Genomic DNA, 19,900 nt, shown 5'->3' on the forward strand with positions numbered 1-19,900 from the left:
AGCTGTCTCGTCCAGATCATGGTATTTGTAGTTCTTTATGATAGCCACATTAGCAGCTATTTAGCATTTCATTTTTGGGGAGTAAACGCAGGCGAATATATTGATAAAAATCAACTGTCAGGGGCCTCCCGAGTGGCGCAGCGGTCTAAGGCACTGCATCGCAGTGCTAGAGGCGTCACTACAGACCCTGGTTTGATCCCAGGGTGTGTCGCAACTGGCCGCAACTTGGAGACCCATGAGGCGGCGCACAATTGGCCCAGCATCGTCTGGAGAGGGTTTGACCAGCCCGGATGTCCTTTACCCATCGCACTCTAGCGACTCCTGTGGCGGGCTGGGCGCATGCACGCTGACTTCAGTCACCAGTTGCACAGTGTTTCCTCCGACACATTGGTGCGACTGGCTTCCGGGTTAAGTGGGCAGTGTGTCAAGATGCAGTGCGACTTGGCAGGGTCGTGTTTCGGAAGAAGCATGGCTCTCTACCTCCACCTCTCCCGAGTCCGTACGGGAGTTGCAGCGATGGGACAAGACTGTAACTACCAATTGGATAATGCGAAATTGGGGAGAAAAAGGGGTAAAAAAATATTATAAATAAAAAAGTCACCTTGTCCTAGAGAGATTTACACAGTTATCAAAATGTCACGCCTGGGTAAGCCTACACGAAACACAGCCCTTATTTGAACTGTTTCTAAAATCCCCTATGGGAAAAATGAATTGTGGAAAAACAATTAAAGCAGGACAATTAACTAAGAGGCAACTCAAATGAACTTTGATCGCTTTTATTTGAATTTTTACATTGCTAAAAGTTACACTTATTTTTCATGCCACAAGAGGTACCGGATCTGTCCAAATAGGTTCCGAAAAGAGGAACGGAGAGGTGTCAGATCCTGTTCCGGCTCAAATTAAGCACTGACCTTAACGCTAACCCCTAACCTTAACCCCTAGCCTAGCTAACGTTAGCCACCTAACTAAAATTCATAACATATCATACGTTTTGCAAATTCATAACATATTGTAAATTTTGCAAATTCGTAACATATTGTACCTTTTGCAAATTTGTAACATATAATATGAATTGTAATTCATAACATATCATACGAAATGGGTGATGGAAATCCACAAATTAATAACATACTAAACGTAACACAACATCACGGATTTACGTACAAAATAATACAAAATGCTTTGAGACCAGGTTGAGTGCTGACAAAATTGTAAAAATCCAACCCTTGTAATTTAGGTGCAGTATGAAAGTAAGGCGATGACAATTAGGTTACAGGATATGAGCATTAGAGGTAACATATTTTGAGGTTCATTTTATTTTATTCATTTTAGCAATGTTGCTTGCAATAAGGTAGCCGTTGTTCCCATAGTAGACAGACCAGGCGTATTCAACTCTTACCCTACGAGGTCCGGAGTGCTGGTTTTCTCTTCTACCTGATAACTAATTGCATCCACCTGGTGTCCCAGGTCTAAATTAGTCCCTGATTAAAGGGGAACAATGAAAGCAGTAAAAGCAGTGGAATTGGCTTCGAGGTCCAGAGTTGAGATGGAGGGAGATAGACAGTACTATGGTTGCTTTAGGTATCACTGACCCTGAATAAGTTAGATATTGGGCTAAAACAGCTAACCCTTTAGGTCAATAATATGCTTTTTTTATTAACATTTTGTTGCCTTTATAATCCTGAGAGAAATTGAACTAGCTAGTAGGTAACTGTAGCTAGTTATACCTAGGTAGCTTACAAGGTTAACTGACTTTTGTCAAAGTGAACCTCATTGTGACTAGCTACTTCTTGTCCCGGGGCTCATGCAAGCCTGCACACCCAAATATCACTCCAGAAACGTCAAAATAAGAAATATTGAAATGGCCAACATTGTAGACCATTTCTCCTCTCTTGCTGCAGCTTTATGTCGTCTCGAAACAACAGAGAAATGCTGTAAAAAGCAGGGTGCTGCAAACGTTCTAAAATGTTTTGTCACCACCCAGTGCTTGTTTTATAGATTTTTTTTGTCTTCACGCACTGAGGGGGTTTGATTAATCTCGCCCGGGTGCCCGTGTAGGCGTGTTTTGCACCGTGATTTACACCTGGTTCCCACCCCTCTTTAGCTCATTTTTGCCATGGAACTTCCCCAGGCTTCCCGTTTTAGGGAAGATGATGAGGCTAGGTTTGATACAACTCCTAGCTTGATTATTTGGTTTTATCCTCGCCCAGAATCATATTTTATTTTAGTGATTGATGGCAGAGTTTAAACTAAACACATATGTTTTATTAAATATATATATTGTAAGTGGCTAGAGCAAGTTTGATCCTAGACATATATTTAAAAAAATATATATTTAACCTTTATTTAACTAGGCAAGTCAGTTAAGAACAAATTCTTATTTACAATGACGGCCTACCAAAAGGGAAAAGGCCTCCTGCAGGGACGGGTGCGGGGATTTTAAAATGTAAAATAAATACAATATAAATATAGGACAAAACACACATCACAACAAGAGAGACAACACAACACTACATAAAGAGAGACCTAAGACAACAACATAGCAAGGCAGCAACACATGACAACACAGCATGGTAGCAACACAACATAACAACATGGTAGCAACACAACATGGTAGTAGCACAAAACATGGTACAACCATTATTGGGTACAGACAACAGCACAAAGGAAAAGAAGGTAGAGACAACAATACATCACACAAAGCAGCCACAGTGTCCATGATTGAGTCTTTGAATAAAACTGTCCCGTTTGAGTATTTGTTGCAAATCTGATGGCTGAATAGTAAAGAACATCTAGTCGCTCAAGAGCACCCTGATTTGCCGATCTATAAATTATGTCTCCAAAATCTAGCATGGGTAGGATGATCATCTGAATCAGGGTTAGTTTGGCAGCTGGGGTGAAAGAAGAGCGAATACGATAGAGGAAACCAAGTCTAGATTTTACTTTAGCCTGCAGCTTTGATATGTGCTGAGAGAAGGACAGTGTACCGTCTAGCCATACTCCCAAGTACTTGTATGAGGTGACTACCTCAAGCTCTAAACCATCAGAGGTAGTAATCACACCTGTGGGGATAGTGGCATTCTTCATACCAAACCACATGACCTTTGTTTTGGAGGTGTTCAGAACATGGTTAAGGGTAGAGAAAGCTTGTTGGACACTAAGAAAGCTTCGTTGAGCCTTTAACACAAATTCTGTGGAGCCCTTGAGCCAAGCCACTCACAATGCTCAGTACAGACTCAGAATGTTGTAGTGCTTTGTTAAGGACCACTGGTAAAGTAACATCCATGGCCTTGTATAAATGTGCCATTGATCTCCTTCCACTTGGTATAGGAGAGTCAGTTCCATTTCCACATCTTTGAAGGCATGCTGATCCAGGTGCTTGGCTAGATGCCATGTGTCCTTGTCAGTTAGGCTGTAAATAGAAACATGCAGAGGAAGCCTTTATAGAGTCCCCTAGCTGAGGGCAGAAACATGTCATGACATCATCATGCGCTGGATGATTAATTCAGACACTCAAGTTGTATTTTATACTCTGCCACTTCACAGGAGAATGGGTTTTAATTAAAAAGATGGCTCTTGCATGGGTGAGAAATTTTTAATTAACACCACATGAAAAACAATGTGCCTCTCAACCAATTGAATGTGTTTGTTTACTCTAAAATGAAGTGTTGCTGGATTGAGGAAGAAGAGGGTATTATTATTATTTCTCCTCACACCCTTTCCTCCCTAATGTTTCTCACATTCAGAAGTCTACACCTGGACTTTCCACACTCCCCGTTCAGCACCATCTATGGAGTGCCCATCAACAGCCCTGGGACACTCTACCCCTCTGAGTTGCCCCCGTCATATGAGTCTGTGGTGGGGCTGGGGATGGGGATGGGGATGGGGATGGGGCAGACCCCTGCCAGTCAGGTGAGTATCACTACCATCCTGCCCCAATAAAAGACCAGCCTCTTTCTAACATTACACGTTCTCTATTCACAGTTAGAGTAGTTTAGAACCCCTCTCACTGTTTACATGCACATTGTAAGAACACAACTACAAAGGAGGATGCTAAGAAAGGCATTTTGACTTCAGAAGAAGTTGTTGTATGAGATCACAAAGAGAGAAGGAGAAGTACACAGAGAGAAGCTAGCTAGTTAGAGACTCAGTTGAAGTTTCTATTTGGGTTGAGGATTAGTGAGGTGAGAGGATTTTATGCTCCTCTCTCTCTGTGTAAATAACTGCCACAGGCTCTAATAAAAGAGAGATAATAAAGACGTGTAACATTTCCTTATGCAGATGACCCAATTCACTGCTGACCTCATAAGACAGCAGCACACACATACAGTGCATTCAGAAAGTATTCAGACCCCTTGACTTTTTCCATATTTTGTTACGATTCAGCCTTATTCTAAATTGGATTAAATAGTTTCCCCCCCTCATAAATCTACACACAATACCCCATAATAACAAAGAAAAAACTGGTTTTTAGATTTTTTTGCAAATGTATTAAAAATAAAAAACTGTAATATCACATTCATTTACATAAGTATTCAGACTCTTTACTCAGTACTTTGTTGAAGAACCTTTGGCAGCGATTACAGCCTCGAGTCTTCTTGGGTATGACGCTACAAGCTTGGAACACCTGTATTTGGGGAGTTTTTCCCATTCTTCTCTGCAGATCCTCTCAAGCTTTTTCCGGGTTGGATGGGGAGAGTCGCTGCACAGCTATTTTCAGGTATTTGCAGGGATCTGGCTGGGACCTTCAAGTACATTCAGAGACTTGTCCCGAAGCCACTCCTGCATTGTCTTGGCTGTGTGCTTAGGGTTGTTGTCCTGTTGGAAGGTGAACCTTCGCCCCAGTCTGAGATCCTGAGCGCTCTGGAGCAGGTTTTCATCAAGGATGTCTCTGTACTTTGCTCCGTTCATCTTTCCCTTCATCCTGACTAGTCTCCCAGTCCCTGCCGCTGAAAAACATCCCCACAGTATGATGCTGCCACCACCATGCTTCACTGTTGGGATGGTGCCAGGTTTCCTCCAGATGTCACGCTTGACATTCAGGCAAAAGAGTTCAATCTTGGTTTCATCAGACCAGAGAATCTCATTTTTCATGGTCTGAGAGTCTTTAGGTGCCTGTCATGTGCCTTGTACTGAGGAGTAGCTTCCATTTGGCCACTCTACCATGAAGACCTGATTGGTGGAGTGCTGCAGAGATGGGCAGAGATGGTTGTCCTCTAGAAGGTTCCCCATCTCAACAGAGGAACTCTGGAGAGCTGTCAGAGTGACCATCGGGTTCTTGGTCACCTCCCTGACCAAGGCCTTTCTCCCCTGATTGCTCAGTTTGGCCGGGCGGCCAGCTCTAAGAGTCTTGGTGGTTCCAAACTTCTTCCATTTAAGAATGATGGAGGCCACTGTGTTCTTGGGGACCTTCAATGCTGCAGATTTTTTTTGGTACCCTACCCCAGATTGGTGCCTTGACACAATCCTGTCTCGGAGCTCTACAGACATCTCCTTCGACCTCAGGGGTTGTTTTATTCTCTGACATGCACTGTCCACTGTTGGACCTTATATAGACCGGTGTGTGCCTTTCCAAATCATGTCCAATCAATTGAATTTACCACAGGTGGACTCCAATCAAGTTGTTGAAACATCTCAAGGATGATCAATGGAAACAGGATGCACCTGAGCTCAATTTCTAGTCTCATAGCAAAAGGTCTGAATACTTATGTAAATAAGGTATATGTTTTTTTTTATACAGTTGAAGTCGAACGTTTACATACACTTAGGTTGGAGTCATTAAAACTTGTTTTTCAACCACTCCACACATTTCTTGTTAATAACAAACTATAGTTTTGGCAAGTCGGTTAGGACATCTACTTTGTGCATGACACAAGTCATTTTTCCAACAATTGTTTACAGACAGATTATTTCACTTATAATTCACTGTATCACAATTCCAGTGGGTCAGAAGTTTACATACACTAAGTTGACTGTGCCTTTAAACAGCTTGGAAAATTCCAGAAAATTATGTCATGGCTTCTGATAGGCTAATTGACATCATTTGAGTCACTTGGAGGTGTACCTGTGGATGTATTTCAAGGCCTACCTTCAAACTCAGTGCCTCTTTTCTTGACATCATGGGAAAATCAAAAGAAATCAGCCAAGACATCAAAAAAACAATTCTAGACCTCCACAAGTCTGGTTCATCCTTGGGAGCAATTTCCAAATGCATGAACGTACCACGTTCATCTGTGAAGAAAAAGGTACAAAGTATCTAGATCCACAGTAAAACGAGTCCTATATCGACATAACCTGAAAGGCCGCTCAGCAAGGGAGAAGCCACTGCTCCAAAACCGCCATAAAAAAACTGACTACGGTTTGCAACTGCACGTGGGGACAAAGATCGTACTTTTTGGAGAAATGTCCTCTGGTCTGATGAAACAAAAATAGAACTGTTTGGCCATAATGACCATCGTTGTGTTTGGAGGAAAAAGGGGGAGGCTTGCAACCCGAAGAACACCATCCCAACTGTGAAGCACGGGGGTGGCAGCATCATGTTGTGGGGGTGCTTTGCTGCAGGAGGGACTGGTACACTTCACAAAATAGATGGCATCATGAGGAGGGAAAATTACGTGGATATATTAAAACAACATTTCAAGACATCAGTCAGGAAGTTAAAGCTTGGTCGCAAATGGGTCTTCCAAATGGACAATGACCCCAAGCATACTTCCAAAGTTGTGGCAAAATGGCTTAAGGACAATAAAGTCAAGATATTGGAGGGCAATCACAAAGCCCTGACCTCAATCCTATAGAAAATCTGTGGGCAGAACTGAAAAAGCGTGTGCGAGCAAGGAGGCCTACAAACCTGACTCAGTTTCACCAGCTCTGTCAGGAGGAATGGGGCAAAATTCACACAACTTATTGTGGGAAGCTTGTGGAAGGCTACCTGAAACGTTTGAACCAAGTTAAACAATTTAAAGGCAATACTACCAAATACTAATTGAGTGTATGTAAACTTCTGACCCACTGGGAATGTGATGAAATAAATAAAAGCTGAAATAAATCACTCTCTCTACTATTATTCTGACATTTCACATTCTTAAAATAAAGTGGTGATCCTAACTGACCTAAGACAGGGAATTTTTACTAGGATTAAATGTCAGGAATTGCAAAAAAACGGAGTTTAAATGTATTTAGCTAAGGTGTATGTAAACTTCCGACTTCAACTGTATATTTGCAAAAGTTTCAGAAAACCTGCTTTTGTTTTGTCATGGGTTATTGCGTGGGGTACTGTGTGTAGATTGATGAGGAAAACAATTTATTTAATCCATTTTAGAATAAGGCTGTAACCTAACAAAATGTGGGAAAAGTCAAGGGGTCTGAATACTTTCCAAATGTACTATAGGTGTGATGGAAAAAGTCTAATTTAGATGAGATACAGAAGACACATCTTGTCTGGTAGAACATCAGAGCGGGTATAGATTTCAGTTTGATGAGTTTAATGTAACATCCTGTTTTTCCTCTGAACTCAATCATGGAGGTACTATTGTTGTCCACCTGGAGAAAATGTGAGATGTCACTTCTTCAAGGAATATAGTTGGTTTCCTATTGAATGCAGCTGGGACGTTCCACCAATTGGGTACCTTTTGAGAAGTGGAACTTGGTAAAGAAAATAACATTTGATTTAATCTAATTTTAATATTGTCATTAAGAGCACATGTTCAACTTCCTAAAAAACATGTTTTCCTATCTCTTGAAGTTAAATTTAAAAAAAATCTATAGTAATTGCCTATAAGTGCCAAATATAGTAACAGGGTTGACTGTAACAGGGTTGACGATTTCATCTTAAATCAGCCATACATCCCCTTGTGACAGGGGGGATGGAAGCTTGTTGTGTGCAACATGGAGTGCAATTGAATGCAAGCTTAACAAAAAATGCCATTCAATCATTGGCGCAGTTATCTGTTCAGGGCTGAGTGGTGCTTTGTGGCTCTCCTAAGACAGACAAGGTCTCTTGTCTCTTACATGACAGTGAAGGGAAACCACAGGAGACAAAGACATAGGAATCCAATCTATAACAAAGCTGGGTCGTTCCACAAAAAGAGTGCCTTTTGTGTCCCTTTGATATTTTAAGAGACATTGTGCGCCAAAATTTTAGAGCAAAAATATATTATTTGCTCTAAAATGTAATACCAAAAGGCTTCCCCTCATCTTTTAGAGCTCTGCACAGATCTCCTGAAAATTATCTTCTAACAAAGATTCTGTGAATGAGGTCAAATCAATATAGAGTTTTCTCACCTGAAGTACATGCCTTTGAAGTGTTGATGCAGGGAAAGCACCTGAGGGGACTGGCTGCTGTTAGATGTATGCCTCATAGGGGAGCAGCTGCAATAGAAGGATCTAGATTACCCCTGAATAGACACTCTAGACGCTCACCTCTAGCAGGTTGACAAGAATAGAGGTATGGACCCGAAATGATCAGTTTGTACAGGTGACTGCAGCTTATGAACGGTAAGATTGTATTGGAACATACTTTATATTAAATGGTACTACAGACACTACACGGCATTACATGCTTCTAAGACCCTGATTATCCTTTTTCATATTCACTGCTATGATTTCTAAATACTCACCATGATGGGATGAGAAAGCAAGCACACATAACACTTAACATAATAAGCATTCAATTATTTAAGAAAACCACATTACAGTGACAGTTCACCACCTCTAAAATTTCTATGGAATTCCTGATGTAGAGTGGGTGATGTGTGCTTAGAGAGCTCTCTCCTGGCCAGAGTGTGGTACTGAGCACATGGTTGCCAGATGTGTCGGGATGAAGCAGCAGCCTCTGACAGATGTTCTCCAAAAGGATTCTCTGCCTCTCCCACCTGTTCCTCATCTTTAACAAGGGTTTCACTAATGGCAGATTTATTTGGTTCCCTCACTCACTATCCCTTTGGAAATGTGTGTCTCCTTTGTTAACTGTAAGAACTAATCATGTGTGTGTGTGTGTGTGTGTGTGTGTGTGTGTGTGTGTGTGTGTGTGTGTGTGTGTGTGTGTGTGTGTGTGTGTGTGTGTGTGTGTGTGTGTGTGTGTGTGTGTGTGTGTGTGTGTGTGTGTGTGTGTGTGTGTGTGTGTGTGTGTGTGTGTGTCTGTCTGTTCATGTGCTACTCTCTGCAGGTCACTACCAGCATTGATCAGTCCAGCCTCTGTGAGAGAAACGCCACAGCTGGTCTCAGTACTCAGGGTAAGGAAGGCTTAATTACTATCACTACAGCCACCCCTCACACTACTTTGACTGTGTGTGTGAACAGGCTGGGGTATCTCACCCATAGGGTTAAGACATGTTTGATATCTATGCCTGTACTGTAATTTGGTGCAGCTGATGCTTGTGCTCTCCTGTGTCTTGTCCCAGCCTCGGTGGACAGTGCCTCTCTAATGGTATCAGAGGAGGTGGCAGAAATTCCAGACCACAGTTGCTCCTCAGAGGATCTCTGTTCCCTGGAGGTGCAGGGCTCTGACTCCTCTCCCTATAGCACGCTGCACACCGCCCCCACTGATGGCAGCTGTATCAGTCTAGAGCTCAGTGCCCGCTTCTCCCACCGCCACCGCGGCCTGGCCCGGCTCGACTACACTGGCTACAGCGAATCCTCCCACACCCAGGACTCCATACCCCGCTCTCCAGACTGGTCCATAGAGAACGTCAACATACTGGAGCACGAGGAGCCCAAGGGAGGAGCAAAGTTACACGCAAACCTCAGAGAACGAGCCAGTAGGAAGCAGCTGATTCTTCCTGTCCCTCCTACTCCTCCCTCCCTGCCCTCTGCCTCCCCCTCTGCAGCCGCAGCCACAGCCTCCGTAGAGGTAGCCTCAGCAGCCCAGAGCCTCCCTGCCTGCCACTCCCCGTCCCCCCCTGCCCGGCCCCGTGGCTCCCGGCTGTGCTTCAGTGTGTGGTCCCCATCCTCCTCTTCCTCCTGCCCGGCTTCGCAGCCCCCTTCTACCTCAGCGCCCGCAGAGCGACCCCGCATGCTCCGGTCGGGCAGGAGGTATCGCAAGCTGGCTCGCATCGTACGCTCCACCAGCGACCCCATCTCCTGTACCTCCATATCTGGAAGTACGTGAGTTGTTCCTGTGTCGGCACGGCATTGTTCCCCATGTGTTGTTTAGGAAAGATTCGGTCATTACTGTTGAGATGAACCGGGTTAATCAGACCACATAGGCAGCTAGCATCACTTCATTTGGTGAAATGCAAATAATATACCTTAGCATAAGTACTTGTTCACCATAAGGCTAACATCTCCCTCTGCAGGTGACAGCTGTGGCTACCCCTCTGCAAGCAACCCTCCTCCTGAAGATTCTCCTCAGACTTCACCAGAGCAAGGTAACGTCCACCACACCAGAGCCTTTTACCACCTCTCTACTATGTACGCCTTTCACATCTCCCCACCTAACCTGGCAGTCTACACATACCCCTGGTGAAAACACCCATTTAGACCAGCGACTCGTAGGTGAAAATAGCGTTCGCCTACAGAATGTGCAAATGTGTTGAATATGTTGAGTACCGCCTGATTGGATGTTGTTGTATGTTTGTGTCTTTGGTGTGTTCAGAGTCTACAGAGGTGGCAGCTCCTCTCCACGCCACTGCCAAAGTCAGCACCCGGAATGGTAGGAAGCAGAAGGAGGGGAGGAAAGTGGACATCCGCCTCAAACCGCGAGCCCTGCACACGGTCTCCAACGAGCGCCCACACTCTCTGGCTGACCTCAAGACGTATAAAGACACCAAAATCCTGGTGGCCAAATTCCTGGAGCACACCAGCTGCAGTCTACCTCCAGAGGTCCAGCAGGTGGTCAACAGCATCAAGTATGTCATCAAGTCTGACGAGAGACACATGGAGGAAGCTATATTCAGTGCCAATGTCATAGATCAGGTACGTCTATCGATGAGCATGAATGCATATGAAAAATAAGCTGGTCTGATAACTTAATGAAACCATTGTTGGATCATTCTGGGCTAAACTGTTGGTCAGTGATATTGATGGATGTGTTTGTTTGTGTCTGTTAATTTGCACAGGTGATGACACAGTCACAACGCATCATCGGCAGCCCAAGGAAGCGTGCCCATGAAGACCTGCACCTCCAAAGCTGTGGGGCCTTGAGTTCCCCTTTCTCATCCCTGCGCCGTCCACCTACAGCACCAGGGCCTCCCAACCCCCCTGCTCCCCTGGACTCCTCTCCCTCACCCTCTGAACGCACTCAAAGCCTTTTGTGTAGAGAGACCATCCTTTGACCGCCCTCCCTCCCCACCAAGGACTCAACCCCTATCTCTATCTCATAGTGCCCTGTGAGACTGTGCCAAGACATTAGCAGAAACAAACTCAGTAAGTCATGTCTGGACTGGATTGTCTTCTGTTCTCTCTCATATCAAAAACACCAGAATGTTCTTTTCTCCCTCAGGGGATTTTTTTAACAGTCTCAACCTTGTAAAACACACTTGTAAGCCAACTAAATGGAGATGTCATGATGAAAAACTAGTGCTCTACTTTATCAAAAGGAAAAAAACTACTTTGTATTAAAACTGTGAACTGGACAGACTTGGGATGGTACTAGCCCCTGCAGACTTTGTGGATTCTAACTCTGATTGGCTGAATACTGTGTGCCACTGCAGGACGGAGAACTTTACAAAAGTGGATTATTTAACTTACCTCAATGTGTTACAATTCTTATCAGTGTTACAATAAAATATGACTTTCTATGTTGTAGTCGACCTCCTTCTTTCAACAATGGTATATCAGTTGAACATTACATACATTTTTAGGAGGCATGAGAGGCGCAGAAGTCCATACTTAAAGAAGATGCATGGCGCAACTGAATAGTTTAAAAGAATAATAAAATACTGTATCAATGTACAAAACACACAAATTGTGTAATATTTTTTAAAACCTTGGTCATTGTAACTTACGAAATATCAAGATCTTGCGGTTTTACAAACTATTCTGAATCAGATAGGTTGCCATCCAATTGGCAAAAGATTATCAGGTGAATATTCTAAAATCTGCATAGAAACAATATGCACATTTTCCCAACAGCGGTGTTTCCATCAAACTGACTTATTAGTGGATAAAATGCTGTGCGTGATGACGTAGTGTACATAAAATGACTTTTTCACTTAAGTTTTCATGTTCTGAATAAATCAATTGAAGTTTAAAGGGATAGTTTATCCAAATTACATATTGGTTTTCTTACCCTGTAAGCAGTCTATGGACAAGGTATGACAGCAATCCACACTTTGCTTTAGTTTCCCTGGCACTGTTTCCATATGCTAACCTTTTAAGATTTTTGGCATAAATCCCATTCATGTCATGGGACATATATTATACTTTTTCTGGCGTCATTTTCAAATCATGTGAAAGTATCTAAAATTGATTGTGAACCTCAAGAAAGTCACTTAAAAATGTGTTCAACATTTTCTCTCATTGATCCAGACAGGTGAGTGTCATCGTGACATGCAGCACTTTAGGGTGGACCCATGTGTGAAATTAGATTACATTTTTTCCGGTACGGGACTGTGTGTGCACACCCCAAAAAATGATGGGCCTAATCAAAGAAGTACATATAGAATCCCTATTAATTCAATAGGATCTCTGTGGGCCTAGTCCTAAAGATTTATCATTTAACTTTTAAAATGTACAATATTACCTTTTATTGTGGCATAACCACAACCAGTCATAATGTTTTCATCTAATTCTCAAACATTCAGTTCAAAGGGCTCCTTTACTAGGCACCCGCGCACATTCATCCACTCGCAACATATTTCCCGCCTCCAAACAGGTAAATGGAAAGAGACATCTGTTACACAAAACACCAAAAAGTGTAATGACATATGACATTTGGTGATTGTCATTAGGCTAGAATGTATGTATCCACTGCTGTCCCACGTCTCGGGTTTCCGGCACTACTCATCTCAGTTTTCTTGACATTTTGTTTGAATTATTGTGATACTCATGTTTTACCAATACCCCCACTATTTATTTTGCTGGAACTCTGTACCACCTTACTTTCACCCCTGGAGGCACCTACCTGTCTCAATCAACGAGAGAATATTTCTAATAGACAAGATGGCGATGTACACATACTTCATGGAGCAAAACATTTATTTTAATAACGGAGCATTTCCAAAATTCTAACGAACCACCTGCAACTTGACGCGGACATTTTAGAAGATAAATGTTTTGCCGAACAACAGTTAAGGTTGGTCGGAAATTCGCTGCTACGCCAAACAGTACCTATCCTCTAACGGCTAATGGAGCATCGATATTAGAACATTTGCATGAAGCTCATCACCGTGCACATAACCACCATTAGTTATGAAGTTCTGAAATAAGTTCTGAAGTTCATCATAACCTATTCCATCTGCTTATAAACTCTGCATGCTTTTACATGTTGTGGTGGTAGTAGGCTACAACATCATCAATTACATGTTTTTTCAATCAACATTTACCATAAAAGCTTTCCATCGCAATTGTTGCATAATCTATTTTACCTACCCCAAAATATCCGACCTTCTACTTTAAATGTGTATTGTCACAGCCTCCCTATTAATTTATTTCTCTTATCTAGCCCTGTGTTTCCGCCTACTGTTCCGGAGTGTGAATTCATTACACTTTGTGAGACAAAAAGGGATGTGGAAAAGGGGGGAAAAAAACTGCCCTACCAACTAACCCTAGACCCTTTAAAACCTCACCCTATCTGATCCTACACCAGGCCTGCAGCCTGGGAGGACGGGACACTATCGTTCAACACACCTTGTAACTCTTCTGCAGTAAAATCACATACACCCAAGTACTTTTCTGCAGTACAGTTGATAACGATGGGTATGAACCCTAAGAAACACACTTACTGAAGCACATGTTATTCTTATCAATCTCTATAGGCCTTATCCTACTCACAGGGATCCTCTTAGAATCCCTCGCCCTGGACCCCATCTTCCTCTACTACTCTCTTAACTGCCTTATCATATGACACCTTCTGTACTACTCTGATCCTGGCAACCTCAACCTACCTTTCTCTCACCGGACACTTCTGATCTCCAGCACCATGGGTACCCCTAGAGTTAACACACAACTTTTCCCACCAATACTACATATTCCGTTGTCACATTTCCTCCTGTAAACTTATCACATCTAGGAATCTTCCTCCTACACACTGCTGCAACATGACCATACACTTGGCACCTGAAACACGGCAGCGGGTTCGGCACAAAACCTCATACTGTATAACTGATATATCCAAACATTATTTTTTCAAGTTAAGACAACATAAAAACTCAAAAGAACAAACCGCAGTAATCACTCCCTTCAATGGTGCCCTGTTCTTGAGAGCAACACAAACCACATGTCTTGTCGAATCTTAATGTCCAGCCGTAGCTGTCGCTTTAATTAAGCTACCCTGGGTTGTTGTCCATTCTGCTAGGGTGGGGGGGCGATGGGGGACCCGGCCGAGGCATCCCCGGTTGCTTCAGCAGCGGCACCTGGATGTCACCTAAAAATATATATATATAAACTCCATGATGCTTCCAATTGTGGAGTCAGCATTCTGTAAGGACAGACTATGGGAGACAAGAAGCAAATATTTAATAAATAAACAGACAGGAAACAAACCATGAACAGCGTCAAGGGACCCATAACAACATTAATGCTGACTCGGGAAAGAAACTGAGGAAGTGACAGATATAGGGGAGGTAATTAATAACTTGATGGAGTCCAGGTGAGTCCGATGAAGCGCTGATGCGCATAACGATGGTGACAGGTGTGCGTAATGATGAGCAGTCTAGCAGCCTCGAGCCAGAAGCGGGTGAGCAGGAGCGGGAGTGGACATAACCGCACTGTAGGCTATCTGCAAGCTGTTGGCTAGAGCGCACGTACCAAGACCAGACTAGGCTATTTAACACAAAAGCTTTTGTGACAAAACTATTGGTAGAGTTCAAAATGTGATGAAAACACATTGAACTTGAGATTTTATTTTGTAAATGGAAATTTAAGCGAACGTCATCAGGACTGATTTTTTTATCTGCATTGTGTCCATTTGGTGGAAACAATTGGTGGGGAAATGCACTTTTTTTAATGAGGATTCTAGAATATTCACATGAAAATCTGTCGCCAATTGGATGGAAATTTAGCTACAGTGTAATTTTACCAATAAATATGCTGTTTCCATGTCATGACTTATTTTATGTGTTCCATACTGTCACGATCGTCATAATAAGCGGACCAAGGCGCAGCGGGATATGAGGACATCTTCTTTTATTAGAGATGACAAAACAACAAACGTGAAGCTACAAACGTTAGTGCACACACAAGCTACAAACATTCAACATAGACAATTACCCACAAACACCTAAAGCCTATGGCTGCCTTAAATATGGCTCCCAATCAGAGACAACAATAAACAGCTGTCTCTGATTGAGAACCAAATCAGGCAACCATAGACTTTCCTAAACACCTACACTGAACACAACCCCATACATACTACAAAACCCCCTAAACAATACACACACCCTAAACTAGACAAAAACACACAAACATCCCATATCACACCCTGACCTAACTAAACTAATAAAGAAAATCAATATAACAAAGGCCAGAGTGTGACACATACGCATAAAATGGTTGGATGGAAACAGATACAAGAGGCGAAGCGATCTTTACAAAATAAGCCCAATGCGTCTCTATGGCCATATTTTGGACTTATCTTGCCCCATTGTTAGGTTGAAGATATGGGCATCTCGTCATTGTATACAGATAATGGATTGAAACCTGGTTATTGTAGCCTACATCAACGTGACAGGGTTGTTTCACTTCAACATGACGTTATTTAACCAGACCACTAACCAGAGGGGTATACTACAAAGCTTAATCAATGAGTTAGCCAGATAACATGCCCAAATATTCTGAAATAACTTTTTATTTTTTAGAAAGAGAATCTTGAAATGGGCATGGTGTAATTGACTCAACAGCCAAAAACACATATCAAAGTTTAACTTTCATAATGAAACAGAAAAGCAGTAGGTGTAGTTATTTCTGGTTGTTTATCAAAGTTAGCTGGCTAACTCATTGATCCTGCTTTGTAGTATACCCCTCAGGTATGACATTGGTTGTTGTGTTCCAAACAGCATTGGCGCATTCTGTACCATTTCCACACATCAAGAGCACTCAATATAAATATAACAATTGTAGGAGTATAAACTAAATCTCCATGAGGGTTAAGAAAAAAGCTCAACACCATTTAAAGCTATCAAGTTGCTTATTTTCTGTCGATTGCCACTCTGACACCTTCAGTGTAGTGTCTGTTCTGATTCTTGATTGGTTCTCATTCTTTGAGGTTGTAGATACAATGACAAATTACATACACATACACATACACACGGGGACGGCGCTAGCCTTTAGGGGACCCTAAGCGAGACTTGTTTGGGGGGGCCCCCAACTCTCGGCAAAACATTTTAGTGCCCCCCCCCTCTTGACGGTGGAGAGAAATGTACGTTTTAAAGTTAATTTACTGCAAATTCTACACATTTTGCCATAAGGCGTAGAGAAAACGTTGCCGTTTTAAAGGTGATTGACCTATGTTTTATATGTTTCCACACTATACTGTGAAATTGTGAACATGATAATGCTATTTTAGTGTAAGAGCTGTTTGAAAAGACCGCCAAAAATGTCAGTCTAATTTGGTGTGATGGAGTTTTGGCCTTCCATGGTGAAATCACCATGGGCTAAATTGGTTATTATAAACTGGGTGGTTTGAGCCCTTAATGCTGATTGGCTGACAGCCGTGGTATATCAGACCGTATACCACGGGTATGACAAAACATTTATTTTTACTGCTCTAATTAAGTTGGTAACCAGTTTATAATAGCAATTTTTTACTTTTTAATTTATTTCACTTTTCTTTAACCAGGTAGGCTAGTTGAGAACAAGTTCCCATTTACAACTGCGACCTGGCCAAGATAAAGCAAAGCAGTGCGACACAAACAACAACACAGAGTTGAGTTACACATGGAATAAACAAGCGTACAGTCAATAACACAATAGAAAAAAAAGAAAGTCTATATACAGTGTGTGCAAATGGCGTGAGGAGGTAAGGCAATAAATAGGCCATAGTAGCAAGTAATTACAATTTAGCTAATTAACACTGGAGTGATAGATGTGAAGATGATGATGTGCGAGTAGAAATGCTGGTGTGCAAAAGAGCAGAAAAGTAAATAAAAACAATATGGGGATGAGGTAGGTAGATTGGATGGGCTATTTACAGATGGGCTATGTACAGTTGCAGCGATCGGTTAGCTGCTCGGATAGCTGATGTTTAAAGTTAGTGAGGGAAATATAAGTCTCCAGCTTCAGCGATTTTTGCAATTTGTTCCAGTCATTGACAGCAGGGAACTGAAAGGAAAGGCGGCCAAAGCAGGTGTTGGCTTTGGGGATGACCAGTGAGATATACCTGCTGGAGCGCATTGCTACGGGTGGGTGTTGTTGTCGTGACCAGTGAGCTGAGATAAGGTGGAGCTTTAACTAGCAAAGACTTATAGATGACCTGGAGCCAGTGGGTCTGGCGACGAATATGTAGCGAGGGCCAGCCGATTAGAGCATACAGGTTACAGTGGTGGGTAGTATATGGGGCTTTGGTGACAAAACAGATGGCACTTTGATAGACTGCATCCAGTTTGCTGAGTAGAGTGTTGGAAGCTATTTTGTAAATGACATCGCCGAAGTTGAGGATCGGTAGGATAGTCAGTTTTACTAGGGTATGTTTGGCGGCATGAGTGAAGGAGGCTTTGTTGCGAAATAGAAAGCCGATTCTAGATTTAATTTTGGATTGGAGATGTTTAATATGAGTCTGGAAGGAGAGTTTACAGTCTAGCCAGACACCTAGGTATTTGTAGTTGTCCACATATTTTGAACCATCCAGAGTAGTGTTGCTAGTCGGGCGGGCGGGTGCGGGCAGCGAATGGTTGCATGCATTTAGTTTTACTAGCGTTTAAGAGCAGTTGGAGGCCACGGAAGGAGTGTTGTATGGCATTGAAGCTTGTTTGGAGGTTTGTTAACACAGTGTCCAAAGAAGGGCCAGATGTATACAGAATGGGGTCGTCTACGTAGAGGTGGATCAGGGAGTCACAAGAAGCAAGAGCGACATCGTTGATTTATACAAGTCAGCCCGAGAATTGAACCCTGGGGCACCCCCATAGAGACTGCCAGAGGTCCGGACAACAGGCCCTCCGATTTGACACACTGAACTCTATCTGAGAAGTAGTTGGTGAACCAGGCGAGGCAGTCATTTGAGAAACCAAGGCTGTTGAGTCTGCCGATAAGAATACGGTGATTGACAGAGTCGAAAGCCTTGGCCAGGTCGATGAAGACGGCTGCACAGTACAATCTTTTATCGATGGCGGCTTTGATATCGTTTAGTACCTTGAGCGTGGCTGAGGTGCACCCGTGACCAGCTCGGAAACCGGATTGCACAGCGGAGAAGGTACGGTGGGATTTGAAATGGTCAGTGATCTGTTTATTAACTTGGCTTTTGAAGACTTTAGAGAGGCAGGGCAGGATGGATATAGGTCTATAACAGTTTGGGTCTAGAGTGTCACACCCTTTGAAGAGGGGGATGACCGCGACAGCTTTCCAATCTTTAGGGATCTCGGACGATACGAAAGACAGGTTGAACAAACTGGTAATAGGGGTTGCAACAACGGCGGCGGATAATTTTAGAAAGAGAGGGTCCAGATGGTCTAGCCCAGCTGATTTGTACGGGTCCAGGTTTTGCAGCTCTTTCAGAACATCTGCTATCTGGATTTGGGTGAAAGAGAAGCTGGGGAGGCTTGGGCAAGTAGCTGCGGGGGGTGCAGAGCTGTTGGCAGGGGTTGGGGTAGCCAGGAGGAAAGCATGGCCAGCCGTAGAGAAGAAAGGCTTATTGAAATTCTCGATTATTATGGATTTATCGCTGGTGACAGTGTTACCTAGCCTCAGTGCAGTGGGCAGCTGGGAGGAGGTGCTCTTGTTCTACATGGACTTTACAGTGTCCCAAAACTTTTTGGAGTTAGAGCTACAGGATGCAAATTTCTGTTTGAAAAAGCTAGCCTTTGCTTTCCTGACTGACTGCGTGTATTGGTTCCTGACTTCCCTGAACAGTTGCATATCGCAGGGACTATTCAATGCTATTGCAGTCCGCCACAGGATGTTTTTGTGCTGGTCGAGGGCAGTCCAGTGTGGAGTGAACCAAGGGCTATATCTGTTCTTAGTTCTACATTTTTTGAAAGGGGCATGCTTATTTAAGATGGTGAGGAAATTACTTTTAAAGAAAGTAATTGACGGGATGAGGTCAATATCCTTCCAGGATACCCGGGCCAGGTCGATTAGAAAGGCCTGCTCGCAGAAGTGTTTTATGGAGCATTTGACAGTGATGAAGGGTGGTCGTTTGACCGCGGACCCATAGCAGATGCAGGCAATGAGGCAGTGATCGCTGAGATCCTGATTAAAAACAGCAGAGGTGTATTTGGAGGGCAAGTTGGTTAGGATAATATCTATGAGGGTGCTCATGTTTACGGATTTAGGGTTGTACCTGGTGGGTTCCTTGATAATTTGTGTGAGATTGAGGGCATCTAGCTTAGATTGTAGGACTGCCGGTGGGTTAAGCATATCCCAGTTTAGGTCACCTAACAGAACGAACTCTGAAGATAGATGAGGGGCAATCAATTCACATATGGTGTCCAGGGCTCAGCTGGGAGCTGAGGGGGGTCTATAACAGGCGGCAACAGTGAGAGACTTATTTCTGGAGAGATACATTTTTAAAATTAGAAGCTCGAACTGTTTGGGCATAGACCTGGAAAGTATGACAGAACTTTGCAATCTATCTCTGCAGTAGATTGCAACT

The 19,900-nt window shown here is 43.1% G+C and overlaps 1 protein-coding gene across 1 annotated transcript in view; it reads left to right on the plus strand.

The window, feature by feature from the left end:
- fam189a1 (family with sequence similarity 189 member A1) overlaps positions 1 to 11,680 on the plus strand; it is a 136,536-nt gene extending 124,856 nt beyond the window's left edge. Inside the window, exons 7-12 of the mRNA XM_038999273.1 lie at positions 3,747 to 3,912; positions 9,164 to 9,230; positions 9,399 to 10,097; positions 10,293 to 10,364; positions 10,592 to 10,911; positions 11,055 to 11,680. Coding sequence (XP_038855201.1) covers positions 3,747 to 3,912; positions 9,164 to 9,230; positions 9,399 to 10,097; positions 10,293 to 10,364; positions 10,592 to 10,911; positions 11,055 to 11,270 — 1,540 coding nt within the window. The 3' untranslated portion in view covers positions 11,271 to 11,680. The remainder of the gene's footprint in view (positions 1 to 3,746; positions 3,913 to 9,163; positions 9,231 to 9,398; positions 10,098 to 10,292; positions 10,365 to 10,591; positions 10,912 to 11,054) is intronic.
- Positions 11,681 to 19,900: the final 8,220 nt, after the last annotated feature.

The sequence above is a fragment of the Salvelinus namaycush genome, chromosome 1, assembly GCF_016432855.1.
Source record: "Salvelinus namaycush isolate Seneca chromosome 1, SaNama_1.0, whole genome shotgun sequence".
NCBI classification, from domain to species: domain Eukaryota; kingdom Metazoa; phylum Chordata; class Actinopteri; order Salmoniformes; family Salmonidae; genus Salvelinus; species Salvelinus namaycush.